We start from the raw sequence: 25,957 nt of genomic DNA, 5'->3' as shown, positions 1-25,957 counted from the left end.
CAACTGAATTTCAGACAAGACTGCAAATCTGTATGTACATTCAAAACTTTATTCATGGGATACAGTGTAGAAAGCATCTCCTCAGTCTAAGCCAATGATCTGCATTGAAAGAAACATGGAAAGAAACAGGAGAGGTCAAGAAAGGTGGAGAGCCTTGTCTTTCTTCAGTGCCCCTTACTGACCACATACACTCATCTGAGTCTCCTTGCATAAACACAGCACCTGATTGAAGAGCTTTAGTCTAGGAAGAGTGAAGTCTTCTCTAATGTTTACATTCTCTTCAGGCTTTGAAGTTTAATGTTCACACCTTCCAACTTCCTTCTTTTTCACTCTGCTTTTCAAGCGAGTCCTCCAGGACTCCTAGGACCACGCTACCCACATGCTAAGCACTGTGAGAGTGGAAGAGGGCTGTGGATGTGTTGATCAGAGTGCCTTAATGAGACCCTTCTTGGTGCCCAGCACATTTTCACATGAGCTCGGGTAATGGGAGCCATTTCTTTCGCTCTCCTTTTGGTTTCCGACATGCCTTCCTACCCGCGTAGGGACAAGACAAGCGGAGGAGCGGGAGAAAAGGTGCGGGGCCGATGTCCTGTTCGGTGTTTGTGAATATCACAGACACAGACCAGCGCAAATAGGAAACTGGGATTATAATCCTCTGTCCCACACCGAGTATATTGAAGTGCTGAAGCTCCACTACTTCTTACTTACTCTTGCTGTGGAATTAAACTGATCAGAGGGACGGCCCTTCAAAAAAGACAAACTTCAAAGTGCATAGAATGCCACCAAAACACTTAGGCTTATATTACACGTCAAATTACATAGTTTCTCCAGCCCCATGCAGCTGATGTGTGTGTGTGTGTGCGCGCGTGTGTGCATGTTATGGCGCCTTTAAAAAAAAAAAAAAAGCACTAACTTCATTTAAAGCATGTCTCTGACAACAAAGCTTCAAACCGATTTGGAGTTTTCTATTCTTTAAAATTACATGATCACAAGAAAACACTAAAATGTACAATCCTGCTAAAATCTCTACATGAGAGAGGATACGTGTGGGAGAATCTGAAACCTCTCTGTCGTAATCGCCATGCACTAAATGGAAACAGCTATTTTCTGCCTTATTTCAATGCATTATTACACTCAAAATAAAAAAACTAAACATTCATTTTCATTATCTCCTTAAGTGATATATATGCATTTATATAGTTTATAGCTTTTTTTTTTCCATTTTAAAAATATTTTTCTGGAAAAACAGACCTGGATGGACAGACTGGTCCTGAAATGAAAGCTCAGTGAGGAGTACATTATTGGCTTCTGGCTGTCTTGGTGACTGGAGTCTCAGACTCGAGCCTGGCATGGCTGTCCTCTGGATACCTGGGGCAGACGCCGGGAAGCCAGGGAGATGGAGGAGGGGAGGAGACGATGGGGCAGGAGAGAAAGCACGAGCCCTGGAACAGGCTTAGAGCCGAGGAACCAGGCGCAAGGCTGGGAGGGGGGAGGGACAAACAGTGGGAAAGGTGTCGGGTTTGGTCCAAGGCATGACTGACAGGTGGAGGGGGCAGAGCATAGGGGCATCCAGACAGACAGACGGACAAACAATCATATGGCTGGATGACGGAGAATGACGCATCGGTTTTCTGTGCAAACTGAGTGCTCATCGGTAATTGGATGAAATGGTTGGGTGGCAGGAGCCACACTCATCTCCATGGCAACAGAGTTCACCACTAGTGTGCATGAAGGGCCTGTGTTTTCTGTCCTGATGTGGAGGGGGGAGGGGGGGGGTGCACTGGCTGCTGTAGACAACCTTTAGTTCTGCATCTGCTCAAAGAACTTATAGGTGGGGTTCTCATATCCATTCTGCTGCATCCTAGTGAGGTGGCGCTCTTCCGGGGTCACGGCAGCGTCGACCTGAAAATGAAAGGCATGCAGTGACCCATGTAGACGTGCAATTCATATCGTTTACTACCATGTGCACACAAAGCAGAAAGAGCACCTCTATGACTCCATGGTGGATGGAGGTATACTGCTTCTTCCTCAGCATCACCAGGGTGATGACAATGATGGTTGCTATGACCACCCCTCCCACCATTAGGCCAATGATGGCTCCCTTATTGGAGCCCACATCCTCGGCGAAGAACACCTGAATGGACATGGTGTTCGTCAGTCATCCACTCCTACAAACTCATTCCACTGTTGCCTGTTAAATGCCACTGTATTTTTGTAAAGGGAAACCTCTGTTAAATTCCCTTTATGTGTGCTTTATGTTTCCAGTTTTTACTTCCACACTTCATGCTTTATATTGCTAAGCAGGTAAAGTGCGTTAAGAGTTTGTACCGGGGAACAAACTGTGAGAGTGTGGTTTACCAGTTTCTGGTGATGTACTTCATATCCGGCACTGCGCCTCTCTTCACTGTCCATCCGCACCTCTGGCATTTCTTCTGGTTTCAGGCCAGACACTACACACACACACACACACACACACACACACACACACACACACACACACACACACACACAATGAGAAAGATAATGCACAATGAATCCTTGACAAAAAAAGATTGCTCAACTGATGTTTAGCCCATAGCCATGATAGAACGAGCACTAACCAGCTCGTGTGGGAAGCCCCCTATCTGGTGCTGGGCGTGCATCTACAGGTTCAACTGAGAACAGCAAAGAAAACAAGTCAATTACCAAACACGTTTCTGTCCTTGGACTTGGCCCTCGCTGGGTCAGTGACTGCTGTTCTGTGTGCAATGATTGACAAAACACTGATGATGATGGCGTTGGTGGTGTGAGCGGCTGTTTCCGTCTCTCTGTGTGATTATGGTACAAGGCGCAGTAAACAAGGCGCTTTAAAGGCCCTGCTGGAGTTGTGCAACTGCCTGTTTGTGTGTGTTTATGGCTGTGGGCTTCAGGCACTGGGTACCATGGTTGTCGGTGTTGGCCTGGTTGAAGCCCTTGGGGTAGACGAAGCCTAGGCCGTCCTGCTCTGGAGGCAGCACGTCCAGTGGGGTGGTGCTGTCGGGCAGGTCGGGCATCAGGGCGTCGTTACCGTAGCTCACCCTCATGTCCGTCTGCAGGGAAGAGAGCTGCTGAGTGACCTCCGCCTGCACCCGCTGCATCAGCACCACTGGGGAAAGAGGAGAGAGAGAGAAGAGAGTCAGTACAGCAAACATAATCTGCAAAACAACCGCCTCATTGCTAGAGTGAGACCCACTGCACCCACCTACTTGGTCCTGGATTTCACCGGCCACCCGAGGGACCTTGTAGAGACTGGCGAGACTTTCGTTTAGGCGTTCATCAATTGCTTGCAGGTGCGCCAGCATCTGTGGGGCATGGGTTAAGAGGTCACACACACTGACTCCACGCTAGGGGGAGACTAAGATGGCCCACCTGGGCCTGGAGGCGGGAGTGACTGACGTACCTGGGGACGGATCTGTGAAGCTTTCTTGGGGTCCACCTTGCGCACATGTTCAAAGTGTTTGAGGGCATGCTGCATGTCCTTCTGCTCCGCGCGCACGTACTTCTTGAACAAGCCGAACACCTGGCGAGGCTGTGTGTGTGGGGGGGGGGGGGGGGGGGAAGTGTTACTGCTGTTAGCCAACCAGGTGAGGGCGCTGGTGAGCATGGACACACATACAACAGTGCGATACAATTATAGGCTGTGTGTCTGGGGCTGAGCTTGTGTCTTCATGCATACTTTTGTGTGTGTGTGTGTGTGTGTGTGTGTGTGTGTGTACCCGGGGCTGGTCAGCCTGCAGGGCAGTTAGGAAGCTGTCTAGTGCCAGGCGGCAGCGTTCATTGAGCAGACCCTCCACCCGAGCGAGGTGAGTCTCCACTAACTGCTGCCTCTCGTTAGCCGCCTCCAGCTCCAGTGCCTCCACCTTCTCCTGGAAATGCTGTGCACGTGCACACACACACACACCCACACCCACACACACACACACACACACACAGAGGCCACAGTCCTCACATTAAAACCTAATGCCTGTATATTGCTCTCAGCACTGTCAAACAGATGTACTTGCATGCGTAGGAAGTTTAGGCTCTAAGCCTTAATACACCTAATCCATCCAAGCCAGTGAATTACTGGTAAGCTGTTAACCAGAAAGTTATCAGTGCATTTGTTAATCAATACATCAATAAGCAGTCGCGTTCACGCCGCAGGCACAATAATGACCTGAATGACGGCCTTCTTGTCAGCGCGGGGAAGACTCTTCACCTGCCTTTCGGCTTCACCCCATTCCTTCATCACCTAGATAAGAGGGAGAAAGATGACCCCATTACCTTAGCCACGGAATCATTATTCCTGCCGCCCGTGTCATTCCTCTTCTTCGGTGGTGCTCACCTGAGACATCCTCTCCCTGTGTTTGGCCTCCAGTTGCTCCTTGGCCCTCTGGAAGTGAGTGTGCTCGTTCACAACTCCTGGAGCCTGGAGGTAGTGGCTAACGGAATCCGGAGGACTTGGAGCCAAGGTGGGCACTGGGGTGAGAAGACCCCCAGTGTAAGATTATCCTCATCATACTCGGAGAACACACACTGAGACCATTTTTTTATTCAAATAGGAAAGTTTGAAAGCCAAATTGTTAAAAAGGTAGCAGTCCTACAAGAATGTTTTTTTTTTTTTAAATAAACAAAAAACCACAAAAAACTAAAAGTTAAGTAGAGCAGCAGGCATCATGGCTGTTAGTGGAACAAAGCAGGGTGGACAGACGAGAGCTCTGCCTTCTCAAGCGCCTCCTACTGGACATGCAGACCAATGAGAAAGGGAGAAGGGGTGTATTGTTATGTGTGCTTCCTGTAACCTCTAACTGTCTGTAACCTCTAACTGTGAAGGAGGAGAGTATCTGTGTGAGTGTGTGTGTGTGTGTGGGGGGGGTGGACTATAACCTTTAACGTTTCTGAGTAAGTCAGAGTGAGTGTGTGGAGGCGAGATGGTTGTCTGTGGGTTTTGGGAGCAGTGCAGTGCTGGACGGAGCTGAAGCTGCCAATCTTTCACAGAGGCCAGCTTTGTGCTTAACTGCACAGAAACCTCGGACCTGCGGGCAGCTGCTACAGACTGGTCAGACCAGCCGAGCCACGGCTGCCCTTGGGCCGTGGACCTCCCCGCCCCCGCAGGGGCCAGCCGAGTGTGACAAACAAGAGGGGTCATTGCACAGACAAGCTGCAGACCTCAGCAGGTTAGGACACGAACTCAGTCACCCGCCGGCCCAAGGTCACGGAGGTAGACAACAACGTCACATTCTTCCATCTACAGAAAAACATTCCAGAGCAAGCGTGCGTTAAGGCCGGCGCCCTCCAGGTGGGCACCTCACGCTGGAGTAGTCCATGCCCCCAGTGGGCATGAGGCGGCAGACAGGCAGAGACAGTGGGAGACGAGGCGGGAGGCGGACCATCTCTGCGGGGCGAGGGCGGGGCGGGCGCACTTACGCACGCTGCTGCTGCACACGGCCATGCAGTACTCCTCCGACTCAAAGTTATTGCGGTTTCCGCCGCAGCCGCCGAAGGTGAAGGGCGCGCAGTGGCCCCTCTCAGCCACAAAGTACCAGCGGGGCATTGAGGCACGGCATGGACCCCTGCGCGCTGGGGCCCAGCATGCCTCTGCCCGGGGGAGACACATGTCACACATGTATACACACGTGGTCCAGCACACACATGCCAAAGCTGAAGTCAAGGCCCCGCAGATCCGATCCTAGGCCAAGGCAGACACTGGCAGCAACAGTGTTTAAAATTTACAAGCCACGACCAGGACTGGTTTATCTGCTAATTAATCAATTTTAAATAAATAAAATTTATTTGATATAAATAATCGGGAAATATAAATGTGTCTTTCGTGGCCTCTGCCAGGGACTGGTCCGTGCGCCGACTTTTTCATTTACGTTGTCCTTCTGATCATGGTCTTCAATCTAACTGTTACTCTGACCAAACAGTTTAGTCCTGGCTCATGTAGCGTTCACACTGACATATATATCAAACTAAAAGATGTAAACAAAGGTCATATGGATAGGGTCACATCATGATATGACAGTAAATATGATTTTGCAAATAAACTTCCAACACAGTGCTTTATGAAGAGCTAAAATCGAAGAGCTAATAAAAACATAAAGCAGTGAAAATGGCGTCTGGAACCAGTGTCTTAACCTCCCACGTTCTGCTTTTAAGGTCCAGCTTTACACATTTTTTTCACCTTCACTCTTCTGCTTCATTTGATGTTAGTCCAACATTTTTTGTGTGTATTTTGGCGGGTACAGCGACCTCCAGTAGGAGAAAGGTGCTGCATTAATTAAACACCTTGTTATGAGAAAATGGCACACTGTTCTGGTATCAGAGGTTAAAGCCTTGGGAGCCCTCATGAACAGGACCATGAGAACAGGACTCGAGCTTTGGCTTGCACACACACTCTCTGTGCTATGCACGCACATAACTGGCTGACACACACTCTAACGTGCTATGCACGCACATCACTGGCTCACACACACTCCCACGTGCTGAACAAGACAGATTCGATGGCTCGAATGCACAGATATCGTAAACAAAAGGATCCCTGTTAGGTCATTTGTACACCAAATGTCATCTCCTGTGGATAAAAGCACAAAAGCCTAGAGAACACAAAAGGCTCATTATAATAAGTGAAATATCTGTTACAATACCTGTCAAACACGTGCACAAATGAGGCAGCATAACCGGTTCTGTATATACACACTCAGTTAGTGTGTGGGAGTCCACATGCAACCCTACCTCGGACCACCTCTTCTATAGACTCAGTGGTCGTAGTCGTGGTGGTCGTCATAGCGACGTTTGAGGCTTGCTCGTTGGCGTCATGCTCGCCAGTAGCCTCTTCGTCCTCGTCGTCTTCCTCGTCGGCGTCCTCCACACCGTCACCGTCCTCGTCCTCGTCCTCGTCGTCCCAGGCCTCGTCTTCATCGTCGCCCACTTCCTCGTCGTCCTCTGCGGCGGCGGCGGCTGGCTCAGGCTCCTGCGCTTCTGTGGGGGCTTGCCGGGGCGCGCTGTGACAGAACACATCTGAGTGAAGCGCATTCCCACCTCGGGGAACACTCACTCTGCAGCGTCTGTTAAGACGTTGAAGCAGCTCCTAGAGATGTCTACGATATTTAGCTCCAGCTCTAAACCTGAGCCAGCTAATGAGCTTCTGTAGGAACAGGTTCTTCTGCTGTGAGCACAGGCAAAATCATAGCACATGAGTTTAGCAGGGAATAGGGGTGCCTCTGAGTAAGTGCATGGGCAATGTATTTACATAGCTATGTTTCATGTTTTAATGTCCGTGTGTGCTTTTTTGTGTGTGTGTGTGTGTGTGTGTGCACGCGCGCGCGCACGCACACCCGTATGTGATTGGGTATATGTGGGTGGGTGTATGTTTTTGTGTGCGGTGTGCATGCACTCATGTGCATCTTTGTTCCTCTTTTGCATGGTGTGTGTGCACACCTGTCACCGTACTCCGTCTCGGCACCTCCCCACCACACATCTGAGACATCTGACACACGCTCCTCGCCGTCGGAGAGTCTCTGCTCATCCACGGGGCAGCACACAAACTCCACGCCGCGGAAACGGTCAATGCCGCATGGCAACAGCATCCCAAATTCGTGGAGGTTCATGGACCGATCGCCGCAGGACTGCAGGGAGAGAGGGAGAGAGTTCAGGGAGGAAAGGGGGTTGGGGAGGTGCTGAGTCATCACTGTATAAGAGCTATAAGTAGAAAGACCTCACGGGCTAAAAAGGCCGCATAGGGGTGACTTGTGCAAGAAGCGGACTTCAATTTTCCTAAGCCCATGCGCGGGTACATTTGTGAAACACCTGCAGTAGACTCCTACCTCTTTGGCCACAGTGTGCCAGTACAGGTGGCCTTCACACATGTCCATCCGCTCCTGGTGCAGGAACTTGCACTTATCAGGGACCAGAAGGGCATCGCTCACAAACTCTCCGTCTAGTGAACACAAACACAAATGTACTGGGACACAACGCACGTATCTCCTGAGACTGACGCAAGCACACACACATCCATACACGAAGCTGAAAAATGCGTAGGACTGTAAAGAACTGGCCATGTGACAAAGCAGAGCTCTCTCCTATCAGTACGTGAGAAAGCAGTGATATCATCCGAGGAACATTCTGTTATAGATGGCTCCATTTCCCAGGCAGACAGATGGTGCGCCCCGACAATAAAAGCACATATATCCACCCTAAAGGCAATACTTTAATGTTCCAGATATCCAGGTTAATACCCAAAGAATGACAATGTGCTGTGACAGGATCATGCTGATGGGCAATCCTAAAGTAAATACACACACACACACACACACACACACACACACACACACACACACACACACACACACACACACACACACACACACATATATACACTCACCCAGGCAGCGGTAGGGCACTACGATATGTGTGTGGCTGCGACACTGACGGCGGCCTTTCCTGCACCAGTTCTGTATGCTAACGGGCTGGTTGGCTTCCACTACATTAGTGATCTGCAGGTCAGGGTACACCTACACCAGCAACAACAAGCAGGTTAGCAACATGTGTATCTGAAATGACCCTACCACTACAGTGTTACAGAAATGACCCTGCCACTACAGTGTTACAGAAATGACCCTGCCACTAGTGTTACAGAAATGACCCTGCTACTACAGTGCTACAGTAATGACCCAGCTATGACAGTGTTACAGTAATGATCATGCCACTAATGTTACAGTAATGCCCCTGCTACTACAGTGTTACAGTAATGATCATGCCACTAGTGTTACAATAATGAACCTTCTACTACTGTTTTATGGTAATGACCCTTTTGTTACAGTGATGACCCCGCTCTGCTACAATGTTACAATAATGACCCTGCTAGCACAATGCTCTAAATTACAATACCAGTCACAGGCTGAAAGGCAATGCATTACTTGTACCTACTTGAAGTACTTGAATCCCATTGCTTTGGGTCACCACTTCTATTTAAAATTAAAATGCTGAATGCAATTTCCTTATGATTATCTGCTTATAAAAAAAGTAAAATATTATGCCCTGAAATACTGTGAAGCAAAGTCGTTAACCTAATCTACGGTAATCCCATTCTGTTACATCCATATTAAGACCTTTCTGCTGCCATTGCTCTCAACATTTTCTTCCCATCATTTCCCATTTTCCCCTCTTTGTATCTCCTTGTGCCCATTGCCCGCGCTGTACCTCCTGGCAGTACTGCAGAATGCCTTCTTTGGTGCCAATACAGCTCTTTGTGCCAGTCGGGTCAGGCTCCCACTTGCCGCTCTGGACGTTGATGTGCATGTTGAGTTTCCCGCAGAACATGGCCACCTGAGGCTCGGACAGCAGCCCAACCGAGTCCTCTGACGGCACCTGCCACCCGTGCACAGAGATGGAGAGCTGCCTTCATGCATTCACAAACAACCATTTTTAATTAAACACAGTGGAAGTCAAAATAAGGTGAGCTCACAGTCAGTGTACACAGTCATCTTTTTATGAGGAGTCAGTGTCTATCACCATTGGAGCCTCTCATAACATCACCACAGATCAGTGAGTCAGGAGAAATCGATTGGTTGTTTATATCTACCCAGACAAACTCCATATCAGGTTTCTTAGAGAATGAATCCTTTTGGGCCACTGGCATTGATTTTGTTACCCCAACTGCATGTAGAATTAACTGTTAACATTTCCCCTCAGTGTAGACACCACTGATATAATTTTGGCCATCTATCCAGATTCTGGGTTCATTAACCAACTAACCATATTGTATTTTTCATTAACATACTTATTTTTAATGAAGCATAGAACACTTTAACCAGACACACCAGGGAAGACATTTTTCTCAACTCAAGACCTGTTGATATTTCATGAGAAATATTTATGTTGTTGCTTTATCTTTATTATTATGAACAAAGCAATGTGAACCACCGTTCATGACACTACTACAAAAAAAAGTTAAATAATTGTTTAATCATACTTGCCAATATTAGCTTTTGACAAATATGAATGGATGAAAGCATTTAATTGAAACCTAAATGAATGAGAGCTGAATGTAAAGCAAAGCAACTCTGCAGTAACCATCACCACTAAAACCTGCGGATCCTCTGGATCACGACTCAGGTGCAAGTCAAGAAAGCTGGATCACGATTCAGGTGGAAGTCATGCAAGGATTTGGAACTTGCTCTGTGGTTTTTGCCTTCAGTTTTCTGTTCGTATGGTTTTCCTGGTCAATTAAATAACAGTGTTTGCGTGTCTTTTTTTGGGCTGTTTTAGGCACTGTCCACACATGGGAAGGGGTTGCTGTAAGAAAGTACCCCACAAAGACTACAGGTCAAACCATTTTCTTTTGGTGTGTAAGCAGATGACAAAATTAAAGTCAAAAGATCATCTTGTTAATACAGTGCATTCCATCTCCACAGCTGTGAAAACATACAATTTCTGGAAATATCTGTAATCAATTTCACAGTCTATTTTATTACAATTTATTACAATGAAATGAAAAAGAACGGTGGAACAGAATTGACAGTGTCTCTCTCTGAAAGATTCTTCCTCTGATTGCTGGGTCAGACCGGCACTTATACAACGGCTACTGCAAAACACCACTGACCTTCTTAGTTCTGACTGAAAAGCTTTGAATATGACACCAATTCTCAAAAATGAAGTGTAAGTACAGAAAAGGATATTAAAAAAGATAAGTGTTACACTGTAAAGACCTGAGCAAACAGCTGGAGCGATACAAGCGGGTGGTATGTGATTATTAAAAAAGTAAATGGCAGGAACAAATGCGCTGTATCTGAGTCTGAACAGCTGAAACCAAATTTCAAGATTCATGACAAGCTTGACTATTAATGCTGGGTGTTAAAAAGGGAATGGTTGAATATAAGCCCAAAGGACTGCAGTATCAGACAGAAAGGGTGCATATCAGCAAAAACACACGAGCACACCTGCAGGCAACAGCCTGAAATATTATATTACTTCTAGAGTTTTAAATGTCGGTGCCTTGCAGCGATTTGAAAAAAATATGCGCACAGTAAGTGAAAAATAAAGATGAAGAAGGGTAAGGAGAGGATTCTAGGAACGTAAAAGTAAACAGTAAGTTAGTATAATGGTGCCTCTGGTTTGGAAGCTAAAGAAACAGAACCACTTTGGAACCTTAATAGTAGTCTAGATAAAGAGTTAAAGATTTTAAGTGCTGTAACGATTTATGGTACCCTAAACCCTAAGCTTTTTTTAATAAATATGACTATAATTAGCCAACGAAGGACAATAAAATAAATAAAAGATAAGTGTAGGCACTGAATAAGGCATACATCAGAACTGTCTAAAGCTATACAGCACATTTAGTATCAGACATGTAGGTGACGCAGCAAAAATAAATGCAGAAATGGAAAGTCTACCAAGACCAAAGAATCACAGATGAAAAGTAAGGAGCAGAAATGGAGGAGCAGTCCGAAAGGGAAAAATACTGCACGGACCCGTCCTGCTAAATCTGACTACTCCGCTGAGAATGTTCTCCACAGAGAACTATGATTAGCTGAAAAGCAACACGAGCATGTTGGCTTGATCATACCAACGTAATTTTGTAAAGGCATAAAGAGAAACAGGAACACACCAAACAAGCAAAGAAAGAGAAAGAGTGAGTGAGAGAGAGAAAAAGAACAAGTGAGAAAGGGATTATGATGTGTATCTCTTGTGTATCTATGACCTGGCCTTGACCTTGACCTTAGCTGTCACACTATAGCCCCAGCAACTACTCTCCCCCATACACACAGTGTTCACTGTTTAACAGAACTCAAGAGATTATGGCACTATTGTTTCTGTCTACCTTTTTGTTAAGACTAACAAACAAATGAAGTGCTGCGGTTGTCCGTCTGTGTCTGTCTCTGCCTCTGGTCCATAGAGTCACACAAATGGGACGGCGATGCAAATTACAGAGAAATCCCAGGCCCAGTAAGCCACTACCTCTTCTCATATATCACAGCGCTTTCTCCAAGTAACAAATAGCATGGTGACTGGTGCAACCGAGAAGTCCCATATTACATGGCTGACTAAAAAAACACCGTTATTGTGCTTACCGCAAGCCCACAGCGCTGTTCAGTTAATTAATAGTCACACATGTTAAACAAAAGATGTGGGACTATATTCAGTTATAGAGTTTGAAGATCTACATATGGTTTAATCAATAAGTAGAGAAATGAGAAAGTGGCAATTGCTTGTGCATAATTTGTGCAAAGATCTCATGAATTTGCTGTAAATTACCTGTCTGTATGCTTGGACTGTTTGTTAGCACAGTCATATATATAGAATATGCTATGATAATGGAAAATCCAAATTTGAATTTGCTTCCTTTATTTACAGTAATGATGTTGCAAACCTCAACTAAATGAAGGTCAAATCCACATAGCTGTTGTATTTTCTCTATTGTCACATTGTTACATCTTTACACTGACATTCTTTAAACTGTATAATAGTTATTTAATTAAACTACAATTTACAATTCTGCTTTAAATTATTTAAATCATTTTAAAAGATGCATAGGACTCTTTAGCAGAATAAAGGTGATGATGAACAAGTCAGAAAGGCAGCTCAATAGTTTGCTGCCAAAAGTCGCAAAGTGTCACGACATTGAATAATGCAGAGCATTGCTGAGCACATGTTCACCAAGATGATTCTGACACCTCGCCTCTGCAGGCAATCTATAAACATACCATTTATAGAGACCTCAATGCAGAACCATTTGATGTGTTTTCTTTTTTTTTTTTTGGCCTGTCCCTTTTTTTGGGTGGAGGCCTTTCAGAATGGTACTGTAAGACCACATGACAGCATCGTCTTTAAACCATAAACCTAATGCTACACTTACACCAGTGCTACCCATGCCTGGCTCCCAGAACGCAATGGTCCACATATTGGCTGTATCCGACCTCCCACCACACCTGACACATATACTGAGATAGACTTCATCCTAACCCAAAAATCATGTGTCATGGAAGGAGCATGAAAGCTTGCATTTCTTCCAGCCAGATGCAATTTTTTAGGCTCCATGCATTCAAATCAGCAATGAACCTCACCAAAACCCACACATGAACAGTACAAGTCGTCTTCGTTGCTGTCTGATTTGTACTTCACATGTGGTATCTGTGCCAGTAAATGGATTTTACTTTGCCATCAAAAGATGGGTCTTCCCTTATTTAAATGCCTGTTTCTAAAGCTTTCACATGCACAGCCTTACACCTAATGATTTCTTATAACCGTGCAAATGTGGTCTTCATAAAAACGTTTAACCGATTTAATTATAGTGCAGCTGATACCCAATGTTAATTTTTTTTATCACATACATGCGCAAGGCTTGCAACACCTCTAAAGAGCCAAACAGGTCTTGGCCATGGCTGGTATATATTACACCTTCAGTAACGACCTCAACATCTATAGACCTATTCACAGATAAACAGAGAAGGCCTGTTTCTGGGCATAGTCATCCCAGTTGCCTCTAGCACTGCGCTGCAAAAGGCCGATTGCGTTAATCGAAGGTATCAAGCAGTAAAAAATGTGAAAGTACAAACTAAAGTTTGGCACTAATGCAAGCAATTTAATATAATTTGCCAAGGCGTAGCTACGTTAAATGAGAACATATACCGATGTTATTTTCATCTCTTTCTCAGACATCTAATTTTGTAGCAATGTGTAACTGCAACTGTACAGTAAACTTTAGTATTTAAACTGAGTGCATGTTACACATGATAAACAAAAAGACTACTACATACTGTATGCCTGTTTCGACTCCGCGGTATCGCTGAGGTTGCACATGGGCTTACCATCGCTTGAAATCAATAAACCACTGCTTAAGAAATGTCAGGCATAATTTCTTAAATAATATTTCCGTCAAAGTCGCTGCAAACGAGCCGCGCGTGCTGATCGCACTCACGCTGCTGTAGTTAAGAAAACGCCGCAGTTCGTCGACGCCATCTTGCTTTCTGTCAAGCAGCATCTCTCCCAGTCCTACACAGCGCTCTCCCAGTACCATTCAAGCAACTTTCCCAGTACCATTCAAGCAACTTTCCCAGTACCACACAGAACCATGAGCACGAGCCCGGTGCCATGTAGAACCAGGAGCACGAGCGCAGCACGCGTTTGTCCGCAGAATTCCACGTCTGCGCTTGTATGAAAAATACGCCAACCGACTGACGAATAATCCACGGGAATAAACGAAACACGAGAATTAACGCTAATAAAGCCGAATTATTAATTTGCGATATTCACAAAATCGTGATGTTTCGCGTCGTAACCCAAATTCCTCCCAAGTGCCGCTCATCTGGAAGCTGTCAAATGTATATGACCTTTACATCTGTATATTGTGTTAATTTTCACATCTCTGCAACGAACAAGGGAAAACGGTAGATCGGCATTTTCGCCATTCGTCCGTGACATTTACATACAATACGATGTGCAGGAGAAATGGGCTCCTAATGTGTAAAGCTGTTTGTGACCAGCAAGAGTCGTAAAATAGATTTCACGTTTTTTCAGGTCAAATAAATTAGTTGAGTCACGCTTAGATGTTTGTACGCCAAAGGAGCACTGATGCAACGTACCGTCCCTAAATTATGTCTGTCAGCCCCGTTATTTCTGTGCAGCCAATATCTAAGCCCCTACCTAACATCATCCGAATGTATTCTGTTCAGTAGAATAAAAACGTAGCAATCCCAGTACACGAACATCACACAACAAAAGAGACTACCGGGGCATGCAATGATGCCAAATACTGACATGCAAACTGGAATCGAAAACATCTGATGTCTGCATGTCTACATCATGCATGCAGGCCTATTTTCCACGCTCCTAGAACGCCTTTATAGAAAAGGAAGAGGGTGAAGGGCTCTCTCGCAATGTTAATGCCTTGTCCTACCTCGACAGCAAGCGACGAAGTCGCGACTATGAACAGCAAAAACGCTGTGCGGTCGCCCATGCTGTTTGCCCTATGGCAGCACGTCCAATGCGGAGTGTGTCAGGGTTTCTGCAAGCAGCGCCTCGCTGATCCGAGTCCCGTTCTCCCCGTGGCTGTTACTGCTTTATGAGAATGTGCGAGATGCCAAGCTGTACAGCAGCCCCGGCGGCAGTCACCTGACCAGACGTCGACAGACTGGAATGAGGGAGAGCGGGAAAAGATGGAAGCGATGTTTGGAAATGTGATGCGTTTCTCAGGTATCAGTGGTCATTAGATTAGCTCCAACTAAACTTAGGTTTACCAACTGTGGGGTTTCATAAATTAAATGAATGCTAAGCTTACACTAATAGAGAATAATGCGCAGAATGGAATAGGACTAATGCTTAAATGAATAAAATAATTACTGTATGTCCAGACATAAAAGGAAATGCCCTAGACGTGCATATGTGTGATTACGCAAGAAGACATGTGTACGAGACGGTCAAACAGGTGACGGCTGAGATGGAAAAACACAAAAGCAGAAGTGGTGCAAGGCGAGAAAAACTATAAGTTTGTCTGTTGCAAAGTTATGCTTTAGATCTCACTCGCACTGCGTTGTGAAGTGACATCTCCAGAGCTCTTCATTAATAAAAGGCCACAGGGTAACGCACTGGTTCCTGTCTCTTCTTTCCTGCATCAACGGACACGACACAACTTTATACGAAGTCAGCGTGCATTTAAAATTGAGGGTACAGTGCGGTCTTCTGAACTGAGAGTGATGTTATCCCTGGGAACTCTTGGAGCCCATTTCTCTAGCTCAGGGGTTACAGAGGTATTAAAAAAGAACAGCATGTTTCAGACATTCATAATAACATAAAATATATCTGCATAATAACAAGCATAAAAACACATTATTCAATAACGTAAAAAAGCATAACTTTTTTTTTTCACTCACTGGGGCAGTTTATTAGGTCTAGGCTTACCTACATTTGTGCCTTTTATATCTGTAATTGCTTACTGAAACTTGTGTCGACCTGCGCAGTTTTTCTGCCAGCATCCACCCAATTCTTTACTGTGCTGAACCACTGCTGACTAGTTTATGTGTTTGGTCATTCTCAACAAAGCAGTAACACTGACATGGTAGTGGCCCTGTAGGGGATGTTGGCTGGCCTTGGTGTAACCAGGTATATCAAGAAAAAAATCTCAGACCATTAGTAATCCTGTTATCTACCAACTGACCATTCATGAAGAGTCGCAGGATGACAGACAACACAAACCATACCTTGCAAAAAATGTGGTGTATTGTTGAACTGTACACTTACAAAGTGTTTATAATAAATAACTGCTTCTTCTTTGAAGTATGGTCACATAATACTTTCTCAGTTACAGGATGTTTTTGGTGAGAATGTCAGGTGAGATTCATTAAAAATTTAAAAACTATATCACAGATAGCCTCTAAATTTACATCTATGAAGATTGTGCTCTTTTGGACTGAGATCAATATTGTAATTCCCGGGATCTGTTGGAGCCACTCCACCACTAACATTGGACAAAAAATGTTTGCCATTGCCCAAACTCGTCATAAACCATGTCTGTATGGACCTCATTTTGAGCAGTGGGGCAGAGCCCTTCTGCAGCACCAAAAGCCTTCACCAAACAGTTGCACCAGGACATTAATCCTCCACTACCATTTTTTTTTTTGTTGGAACTATGCATTCTGGTAGATTTATATTCTTCTGACATCCGCCAAACCCAGATTTGTCCATCAGACTGTAAGAAATTAAAGTGTGATTCATCACTCCAGAGAACATATTTCCACTGCTCAAGAGTCCAGTCAGCATGCGATTTAACACTCCAGTCAATGTTGGGCATTGAGAATAGTGACCTTTGAATCATGTGTGGCTCCTGACACACAGTTCTTGTACAGTCAGTCTGGAACTCTGTACTGAGTGCCGCAATAAGGTGTTGGCGATTTTTATGTGCTACATACTTCAGCACTCAATGACCCTGAGTGTGAGTTTGCATAGTGTACACTTTGTGGATGATTTGTTATTGCTCCTAAACACCTCGGTTTTATAGCAACAGTACTTACAGTTACCTGGGGCAAATCTATCAAAGCATAAATTTGAAAACTGATGTGGCAAAAGTGCATCTTATGATAGTGCCACATTTAAAGCAATTTAGCTATTCAGTATGGCCCATTCTACTGCCAAAGTTTGTCTATGGAGCTTACATTCCTGTGTTTTATACACCTGTTGGAAGTGGGTGTGGCTGAAATCCCTGAGCTCAATAAATAGTAGGAGTGTCCACATTCTTTTGTCAATATAATGTATATGACCACCTTCTGCCTTTTAGAACAACTTCCAGGCCTGCTTGGCATGCTGTTGTGAGCTGGGTGTTCTTTGAAGGATAAAAGGCAGAAATCTTATTCACAGTCTTATTCTCCAAACAAAAGATCAGTCATATTTCTATCAGGTGATCCTGAATTTGCTTAGTGTGTGTGTTTGGGGGGTTATCATCTTGGGATATGGGAGCATCATGAAGGAACATAGATTGGTCCTATAAAAATGCTTCCTAATCAATGACAGTGACATGTAGAGCATTGATTAACCCTAATGTTTCCCATGAGTTGAGTCCACCACTATGTTTAACACTTGGCAACAGGCATTACTGGTTGTTATCCACATATATGGATACAGTCACAAGGCTGAAAGACAACTGTTTTCAACTGTTCAATGTCCAGATTTTGTGCTCCTTTGAAGGTTCGACATCACTGTGCTTTTGTGTGCATGTGGCTTCTAAATGCAGTAAACTCCAGCTTTGTGACTGCAAATAGACAATTAAACCCCAAATAATTAAACCTAGACAGTTCAAAATGTCTTTAGAAACTTACATTTACTTGACACCAGCTTCTTACATTTACTTTTTAGCCATTTAGCTGATGCTTTTATCCAAAGCGACTTACAATTATGACTGAGTACAACTTGAGCAATTGAGGGTTAAGGGTCTTGCTCAGGGGCCCAACAGTAGCAACTTGGCAGTGGTGGGGCTTGAACCAGCACCACTGAGCTACCACTGCCCTCTCTTGGTGCAGGGGGCATGAGTTGGTTACTTCTGAGTTCAGGAAGAAGTCAGATGGCTTGAGTGTAAAATCTGCCCTTTATGTGGCTGCTGTTGAAGTGGATGTTTTGGTACTGTTGCAAGATGGTGCAAGCAGCCTTGAATCACTCATTCTCCTCAGTTTCTTGAAGGTGTCGTGTCTGACAGGTACACCAAATTAGACTTTCTAATATCACAATATATAGAATATATTGGGTTGCATGATATGGAAAAAAATATCCTACTGTGAGAATATTGAGGCATATTGATTGTGATATACCAATATGTGAAAACACAGCAATGAATATATTATGATGTTAATGAGTGGTCTGCATTATTTTTATCTAAGTTATTTATGTTTGTGTGTCACATGAATGTCATGATTTATTAAAACATATTACCAATAGTAAAATAAATAAATAAATAAATAAATAAATAAATAAATTTAAAACATTTATATATATATATATATATATATATATATATATATATATATATATATATATATATATATATATATATATATATAAATTATTTATTTATTTATTTATTTTTTCCCCGATTTGTTAGAGCGTTTATTAGCATATTACAGCCTTTTTGCAATATGTATTTCGGAGGCCAATATTGCAGAAACGCTTAACAAACAGTATACTGTGTATTCTTATAAGCCATACACAGAACTTAAGGCAACAGAAGTCAGTATAGTCTGCTGCATGTTAGATAAAAACACAATACACTAAGAGACTGGGAAACAAACAAACAAATAAATGGCTGGACTAGACCTTTAGCGCCATCTTTTGGTATAAATGCAAAAATGACGCAAAAACGTTTATTGAAATTTCTAAGTGCGAGAGGAAACGGCGCTAGACACACGCTGTGCAGACGCGTGTATCCGGCGACGCGTGTCCAGCTGATAACTTAAGGGTCCCGGAGCACGAGCAGGCGTAGAGAGTGCGCGCGACCAGGGAAGTGCGCGTACGCTAGGCGCACGCGAAGTTACACTCGAGACAAACGCACCAGGATTCTTACGCAAAAATGAACATTTCAAGGTAATGATTACGCACAGTTACGTGTTTTCTTTGGGACAGTAATAACACGACATTGGATTCATTGTAATTGTTGCGAATTCTGTCGTGTCCGCTAGTGAAAGTTTTGCTACTAATTACAGAGTTTGGGTATGATCGACTCGGAATGAAACCGAGAGTGAGAGACAGACCGCGGACATTGTACAATGTTTTTGATTGTGATAAAATAATATATTTACTCGTTTATGTGGTTAAAGGTCCACGCGAAACAGTTCGCTTGGAAGTAGGTCAAATTGGCCTGATTCATGACATTTGAACGGAAGTGATTATGTGCAAAATTCTTATTGGTGACTGAGTAAAATTACACCCACATACTTAATTACAACTTTTGTTATATCGGATTTACACCAAGATGACACCTAGAATGCTTATTAAAGGCTAGATAATTGCTTTTGTGGCAGTTATTTTCGATCCATTCCATTAGCGGTCAGTGCCGTTTTTTGTATACAGTTATTTATTTATACAAGTCAACCTAACAGGGACGTTGATGTGTAAAAACCAACACCACGTCTGTGCCTAAAAAAACTGCTTAACAAACGTAGACATGCCAACATATTGTGAGTGTCACTGCTATGTGGTGAATGGTCCAATAGTACTAGTGGTCTTGGGGTAAGGAACTACTGGTAAATAACGCAGAAGTTGGCCTGCACTTGGACTACAGTGGGTAATTGTGTACTTATAATATGGACCTGTAAGGTAACTTATCAGTTTACTTTACAAAGATTATTTGCAGTATAAGATGATGTATAAGATTATCTACAGTAAAAGATAATGCCCTCAGTAACACATTTTTTTCACTGGAGTTTAGCAATATTTATTTGACAGCAAAGATGTTACTGTGTAAATAGTTGCATCTGTTAGAAGTAGACTGTATAACATCTTAAGACTAGCTTGAAGATACGTTAGGAACATCTTAGTGAAATGTATACTATCAGTATCTTCACCTGTAATAGCATTTTTTAGTCTTTATGCTGATCCTGGCTTTACCCTTAGGCTTTATGTTTGGAGCCTAGGTTATGTTATGTTCTAACACCTGAAAAGAATGGCAAGAATTTCAAGCAGGTCACCAGATGAATAAATGATGATGACATACTTGTGCCAATGTTCTTAATTTTTTTTTTTGATTGTGATCTATGATTCTGACTGGACCATATAAGCATAAAAGCTTACTTGCCCCTTTGCCATGGGAACAATTGCTAGGTGTTCTTTATAGTCGGAAAGGCCAGGTCTTCATCACTTTGGTTGCAGTTGCATCTGTATACTTGGCTTGTGAAACTGCAGACTGAATTTGAAATTTGCCAGATCTACATGTATTCCAACTGCCCTGTTGTTTTTCCTTTTAGGACTGTTGTCATTGTGTGCTCCCTAGTGATGACACTCAGGGGTAAGTCTGTCTCTGTGCATCTGTCTCTGATACTAGACTTTGGATAGTTTCACTGAAGTCCAGTTGTTCCTGCAGTGACATGTGAATTCTGACAAAAATACTTTGTGCATGTGTCCAATTATTAAAGGAATATATGAGATAAACACTTTTATACTTTTACTGACCCAGTGAATGAAATGTTTCCTTTTTGCTGCATGTGTCACAGATAATTGCACACAAGTCTGTCCTTTGTAGTGAGCACTTATTACAATGCATAGTTGTACTAGGTGGATCCCCATATAACTGAATATGATATAGTTAGGGTTGATTGATTATTGCAGCAAATTTATGACTCAGACTTGCCCCTTTGTATTTTGCAAAATTCAGAAGCTCTTTATTGACCTGGTAATGATTACTCTAGTTGTTTACCCAAACCTAAATTCATATAAGGTGTGTGTTTGTGTGTGTTTGTGTGTGTGTGTGTGTTTGTGTGTGTGTGTGTTTGTGTGTGTGTGTTTGTGTGTGTGTGTTTGTGTTTGTGTGGGTGGGTGTGTGTGGGTGGGTGTGTGTGGGTGTGTGTAAGAGAGAGATTGTGGTAGTATGCAGTCCTTGTGGTAAAAGAAGTAGCCCTTGTGATTAGAAACCTGTAGATTCTGTTCTTGAACTGAGAAAAAGAGGAACTGAAGTGTGACGACAAAGTCAGGATATTAACAAGCTGATGAAAGCGGGCAGGTTTCAGTTCTTCTTTTGTCATGTCATTAGCATTATATTCAAAAGATTATTTACCTTCTACTTTTATTGTCCTAAATGGCTATTGCTGATAATAATGTATTATAAATACTGCCATAGAACTGTATGCTTTAATAGCATTTCTGGTTGCATACTACCGCACTATAAAGAGCCAATAATGATCATTCAAACCAAAGAAACCGATGAATGAAAATGTACAGTCAGCTTGATTTACCACAATATGATGTTGGCTGGGCAATGAGCAAAGTTACATTTGTGTCATCTTTCCATATCCGTTGTGCAAAGTTGATGGAACATAATAGCTGAATTGCAGCCTAATGGTCATATTCATGTCTTCCTCAAGTTTTTGTTAAACATATTACAATGTGCATATGTAATCTGTTGCTTTTTCAACTTTGCAGACACCACTGTAATGGGGATAGACCAGGAAGTGTCTGTCTTTGCTGGAGACAATGCGCTCCTACCATGCAAATGCTCTGAAAAGATGATGAGACTGGTATGGCAGATTGGAGAAAATAAAGTCGTGAACCTCTATAATACCACGGGCTCACTACATGATTCATACAAAGACAGGACACAGCTCTTCCTCCCTAATAAGAAAGGAAACTGCTCTCTCCTTCTCCAAAGAGTGTCTTCGTCCGATCAGGAGAAATTTATGTGCTATACTTTTGACTTGAATGACGACATGCTGGATATATGTAATATTAGGCTCAATGTTCAAGGTAACTAGTTGTAATTGTTGCTCAGCAGATTTGGATCTGAATTTTCATGTCCAAACTGATACCACAAGATGCTAAAACTATTGTCTAGAAATTAAGTGTTCATAGCAGTGCGTTTATGATATTGGCTAAACTGTCTGCTTTTAATTATCCTTGTAGCTGCAGCACAAACCACTCCTGGCCACTCGACTAATCCATTTACTTCAAGTGAGTACCCTAACAATAATCAAACTAATGTGAAACTAACTGTCATTTATTATATCTATCTATTAGTGACTTTTAAAATGATTTAATAAATGTGTATATCGTATTTAAATATGGTTTGAACTGTTATTTCTCCAAAATGACAAATGACAGTCGTTGCTTTGTTGCTTTTACAGTGGATTTGAGAATTGCAAGTAAAGCTGAAGGATATGCAGGGGTTTCCATCGGAGTTCCCTTCTCACTAGTAGCACTTTTATTACTGGCTGGAGTAGTTATTGCCCTTCTGATTAGATGTCATCGGCAGAGACCCAAAACAATGGTACGAGCAATCATGCAGTGCATCAAAGACAATGTTCTAAATGTTTGTTCCAGACCAACATTGTGTCATCTAGAAAAACAATTCCTCCCACACTCGTGTGTGTGTGTGTGTGTGTGTGTGTGTGTGTGTGTGTGTGTGTGTGTGTGTGTGTGTGTGTGTGTGTGTGTGTGTGTGTGTGTGTGTGTGTGTGTGTGTGTGTGTGTGTGTGTGTGTGTGTGTGTATGTGTGTGTGTGTGTATATGTGTGTGTGTATGTGTGTAATACTAGAAGAGAAGTATGCTGTGTGACAGGTAAGCTTTCGAATTGTTTAGTCTTAGTGGAAAAAGAAGAAAAGAAGCTATATTTATTTGATCCATTAAGAAATGTGGGAAAGTACCAAACTCAGTTTTAATGACACTGCACATAAATGGTGGCATTTTTAAAAGAAAGCACGCTTGGTGTAAATTTTAAATGGATCTTCTGCTGAAGAAGTTTGCTTCAGATTTTATAGGCTTTATGTTTTTCTTGATTTTTGTGAGAATTCAAGGCAGCCTAAAAAACTTAAGGCGGCCCAAATCATTACTTCCGTCACTATTTCCTGGCTTATAACTTACTGCATTTACTTATACTCGTTAAGCCCTAATGGTCTGTATGTCAATGTTTGATAATAGGTTTGTTGCCATATCATATTATTAATTTTTAATAACGTTACAGGTGGTGGTTATGTCACAGGCTGGTAACGTTACATCACAGGCTGGTCTGCCTATAATGAGCCACACTGCTGTGTGATGGGTGATGGAGTCTATGAAGTAACGTAACTTCTGGCGAACTCTTAACTGTGCTGCCCCTTTACTATGAAGATAACTTGGACAATATCTAACAGTATCAACAACATGACTGATTTTGCGCATTAGAAATATATAGACATACTGTAAAATCCAATTTTGTGGTTCACATTGTATTTTGTTATTAGTGTTATATATTCCATGTAAAAATGTAAATTTTGTACAGTTCTGCAGTCACTTAATGTGATTTATCTTGATAGATTTTCTGTGATCAAGTGAATTGTGTTGGGGTGTGAATACTCTGAATGTTGTATCACAGCATTGCAACAGTTATGTTTATAGGCAGCTGTCATGTTTCCATCTTAAGTAACGTCTGTTTTTAATACTAAAGTAAGGGTTGCTGTGTATAGAGCAGAACAGGTGAACTGTGTCTGAGATCATCTGAAATCATTGCCTTTGCTGTAAAACAGAGCTTCATGAAAAAACACGCTCCACATTTGAAACTATATTTTTACATTTTTGCTTAAGAATCCATTTTTATAACTACTTTTTTGGGGGGGACTGGGGGGTTGCGAATCGGTGTCAAATTACTGAACTTGTTGAGACAAAAAAGCTGCACCAAAACCAAAGAAAGGTACAAACAGATTGGTCTGCACTTCATGTCAAAAAATGGAAAAGAGAAGAGATTCATCTAAAAAAGAGAAGAGGGAGCACAAAGACTAGCACGGAGAGGTAGCCCACCTCACCCTGCCTGTCCCTTTATAGTGCACTTTGAATTATTTATAGCTTGATTCCAGATGCAGTAGTGCACTTTCAACCTTCCACCTGCCAGCTCTAGAGGACTATAAGACGTAAAGTATGTCCCGAAAAAAGTAGAGCAACGGCGTCTTTTGTAAGTCAAATATTAGTCTGATCACTAGAAGTTTTCAAAAGTATTCAGGGTAGGCAGTTGGGTCACTAGCATTACTTAATGCACTTAAACCTACACCTTTGCTGGTTTTCTTCTGGCATGTTTTCATTTTAGTACTCCCAATGGGATATTTCTGCTGGCATGTATTTAATGCAAATGTACTGTGAAACACGTGCATATGTGCATAGGCCTGTACTTCCAATAAACCTTTTTTACTACTTTTCTATGGTTTCCCTTGTTCATTAAGTAAAATCCATGTTAAAAACTGAATTACTTCATATCAATAATACATAAAACTTTAATATGATGTAATTTTTATATATACATGTACGTTTTATATTTAAAAATTACGTATTATATGTAAATATTATATATAATTTTACAGGTGCACAATCCTTAGTACATACCACAACCTGCCCTCATCTCAAGTATCTGATGAATTTAAAGTTGCAAAAGGTTGAACCAACTTAACTGTTAGAGCATGAACCTCTTTTTCAGGAGAGGAAAGACACAAGAAGTTGATAAGACAAGGACGTCAGGGCTGTTGGAATAGTTGGGAAAGAATTACTGCTCCAAATGTTTATGCATGTCTGTACATGTTCCTGCATGAGTCCTGAAATGTAATAATAAATAAATAAACAAACAAATGTCCATTTATTGTTTCACACCGACCATTAGAGACTAGCAAGCTTCTAAATGCAATGCCCTCAAATTCTAAAGTGAAAAAATAAACAACAGTGCTTCAAATACCACCGTAAAGAGCAACAGGATGAGTGTAGCCATTACAATACATGCTGTCAAGATTAAATGTTCTGAGAAATAAAAAACATGACCAGAGACAGAATTTAAAAGGTGCCATTGTATTCCTGATTTTTGTTTCTGTCCTAAACGTAAATCTTAACTGCGTCATTTATAGTTTGAAGTAGTAGCTCAACAGTTTAAAGGTTTAAATGTGTTGCTTTTCATGTAGACAGCATTCAAATGTTTAGGTAAACCTATTATTGCATATTGTACATAGGCTGATTTAGATCTGTAAGTGGTTTGAATGTAAAATTTCAGAAAGCTGCCTGTAACCACTTGCAGGAGAAATGGAGATTAGAAAAGCAGAATGTCATTACCACAGAATGTCATGATCTTACAATTCCTCCCACACTCGAGAGTGTGTGTGTGTGTGTGTGTGTGTGTGTGTGTGTGTGTGTGTGTGTGTGTGGAATACTAGAAGAGAAGTATGCTGTGTGACAGGTAAGCTTTCGAATTGTTTAGTCATAGTGGAAAAAGAAGCTATATGTATTTGATCCATTAAGAAATGTGGGAAAGTACCAAACTCCACAACACTTTCACCTCACCTAAGGTTGCTTCAGCTGCCTGCTTCAGGCAGCACCGCAGCATTTCACACAGAGTATCACAACATAATTACAAGTTAATCATTATTTGTTACCTTTTACTTTTACAGCCTTGGGGACTGTGTCTGTCACTTTATTTACTACATCACAGACTTTACTTCTGATATGTTATTATAAATACAACAGTTTATCCTAGCATGATGTGAGCTCTTATTTAAAAATGAAGAAAATAGCAGTCTTCTGTCCCAATCTCTCTCAGAAAGTCTATGGGTTTTAATGAACTTGGAGATCTCTATTTCACTTTGAGTCTACAATCGTTAAAATGATATTTATTATTTATCTGTCAAACCAAAAAGTCTATCATGTGTTATATAACAATAAAATGCGTAATTGCTTCTGTTCCTCTTTTGCTGAATAGTGTCCCTCTATCAACCCATGCTCCTTTAGCTATGTATGGAAATGCCAAACATTTCCTAATCTGTGGGGAAAA

At 42.4% G+C, this 25,957-nt stretch overlaps 2 protein-coding genes across 7 annotated transcripts; one reads left to right on the top strand and one right to left on the bottom strand.

The window, feature by feature from the left end:
* Positions 1-27: 27 nt before the first annotated feature.
* On the bottom strand, positions 28-15,083 carry appb (amyloid beta (A4) precursor protein b). Of its 5 annotated transcripts, none has more exons than XM_026996069.2 (17): positions 14,894-15,083; positions 9,199-9,366; positions 8,381-8,510; positions 7,824-7,936; positions 7,438-7,625; positions 6,733-7,001; positions 5,425-5,595; positions 4,343-4,476; positions 4,175-4,249; positions 3,735-3,893; positions 3,419-3,547; positions 3,221-3,320; positions 2,921-3,124; positions 2,601-2,654; positions 2,359-2,450; positions 1,988-2,134; positions 28-1,902 (listed from the first exon to the last, which is right to left on the bottom strand). In XM_026996069.2, the coding sequence occupies exons 1-17, from the start codon at positions 14,951-14,953 to the stop codon at positions 1,801-1,803; spliced, it is 2,295 nt and encodes a 764-aa protein (XP_026851870.2). In that variant the 5' UTR covers positions 14,954-15,083; the 3' UTR covers positions 28-1,800. The 5 variants fall into 5 exon arrangements, with proteins under 5 accessions (XP_026851870.2, XP_035378954.1, XP_035378957.1 ...); XM_035523061.1 differs by lacking the exon at positions 14,894-15,083 and adding an exon at positions 13,916-14,070; XM_035523064.1 differs by lacking the exon at positions 5,425-5,595 and having other exon boundaries at positions 14,894-15,080.
* A 3,859-nt stretch (positions 15,084-18,942) lies between these two features.
* Positions 18,943-24,348, top strand: si:dkey-192g7.3. Of its 2 annotated transcripts, none has more exons than XM_026995513.2 (6): positions 18,943-19,059; positions 20,439-20,479; positions 21,610-21,930; positions 22,087-22,134; positions 22,308-22,450; positions 23,144-24,348. In XM_026995513.2, exons 1-6 carry the CDS (start codon positions 19,046-19,048, stop codon positions 23,216-23,218), a joined length of 642 nt encoding a protein of 213 aa, XP_026851314.2. In that variant the 5' UTR covers positions 18,943-19,045; the 3' UTR covers positions 23,219-24,348. The 2 variants fall into 2 exon arrangements, with proteins under 2 accessions (XP_026851314.2, XP_035378835.1); XM_035522942.1 differs by lacking the exon at positions 18,943-19,059 and adding an exon at positions 19,687-19,791.
* Positions 24,349-25,957: the final 1,609 nt, after the last annotated feature.

Source organism: Electrophorus electricus, chromosome 25 (genome assembly GCF_013358815.1).
Source record: "Electrophorus electricus isolate fEleEle1 chromosome 25, fEleEle1.pri, whole genome shotgun sequence".
NCBI lineage: Eukaryota > Metazoa > Chordata > Actinopteri > Gymnotiformes > Gymnotidae > Electrophorus > Electrophorus electricus.
This window is presented reverse-complemented; position numbering and strand designations above follow the sequence as displayed.

Excerpts from the sequence above, each read along its gene's own strand:
- appb (XM_035523061.1), bottom strand. The coding sequence starts at position 14,014 with ATGGTACTGGGAGAGCGCTGTGTAGGACTGGGAGAGATGCTGCTTGAC. Across the intron at positions 9,367-13,915 it reads GTTTTCTTAACTACAGCAGC|GTGCCGTCAGAGGACTCGGT; the intron begins GTGAGTGCGATC and ends CACGGGTGGCAG. Across the intron at positions 1,903-1,987 it reads TCCACCATGGAGTCATAGAG|GTCGACGCTGCCGTGACCCC; the intron begins GTGCTCTTTCTG and ends TTTCATTTTCAG.
- si:dkey-192g7.3 (XM_026995513.2), top strand. Across the intron at positions 20,480-21,609 it reads CCTAGTGATGACACTCAGGG|ACACCACTGTAATGGGGATA; the intron begins GTAAGTCTGTCT and ends TCAACTTTGCAG. Across the intron at positions 21,931-22,086 it reads TATTAGGCTCAATGTTCAAG|CTGCAGCACAAACCACTCCT; the intron begins GTAACTAGTTGT and ends TTATCCTTGTAG.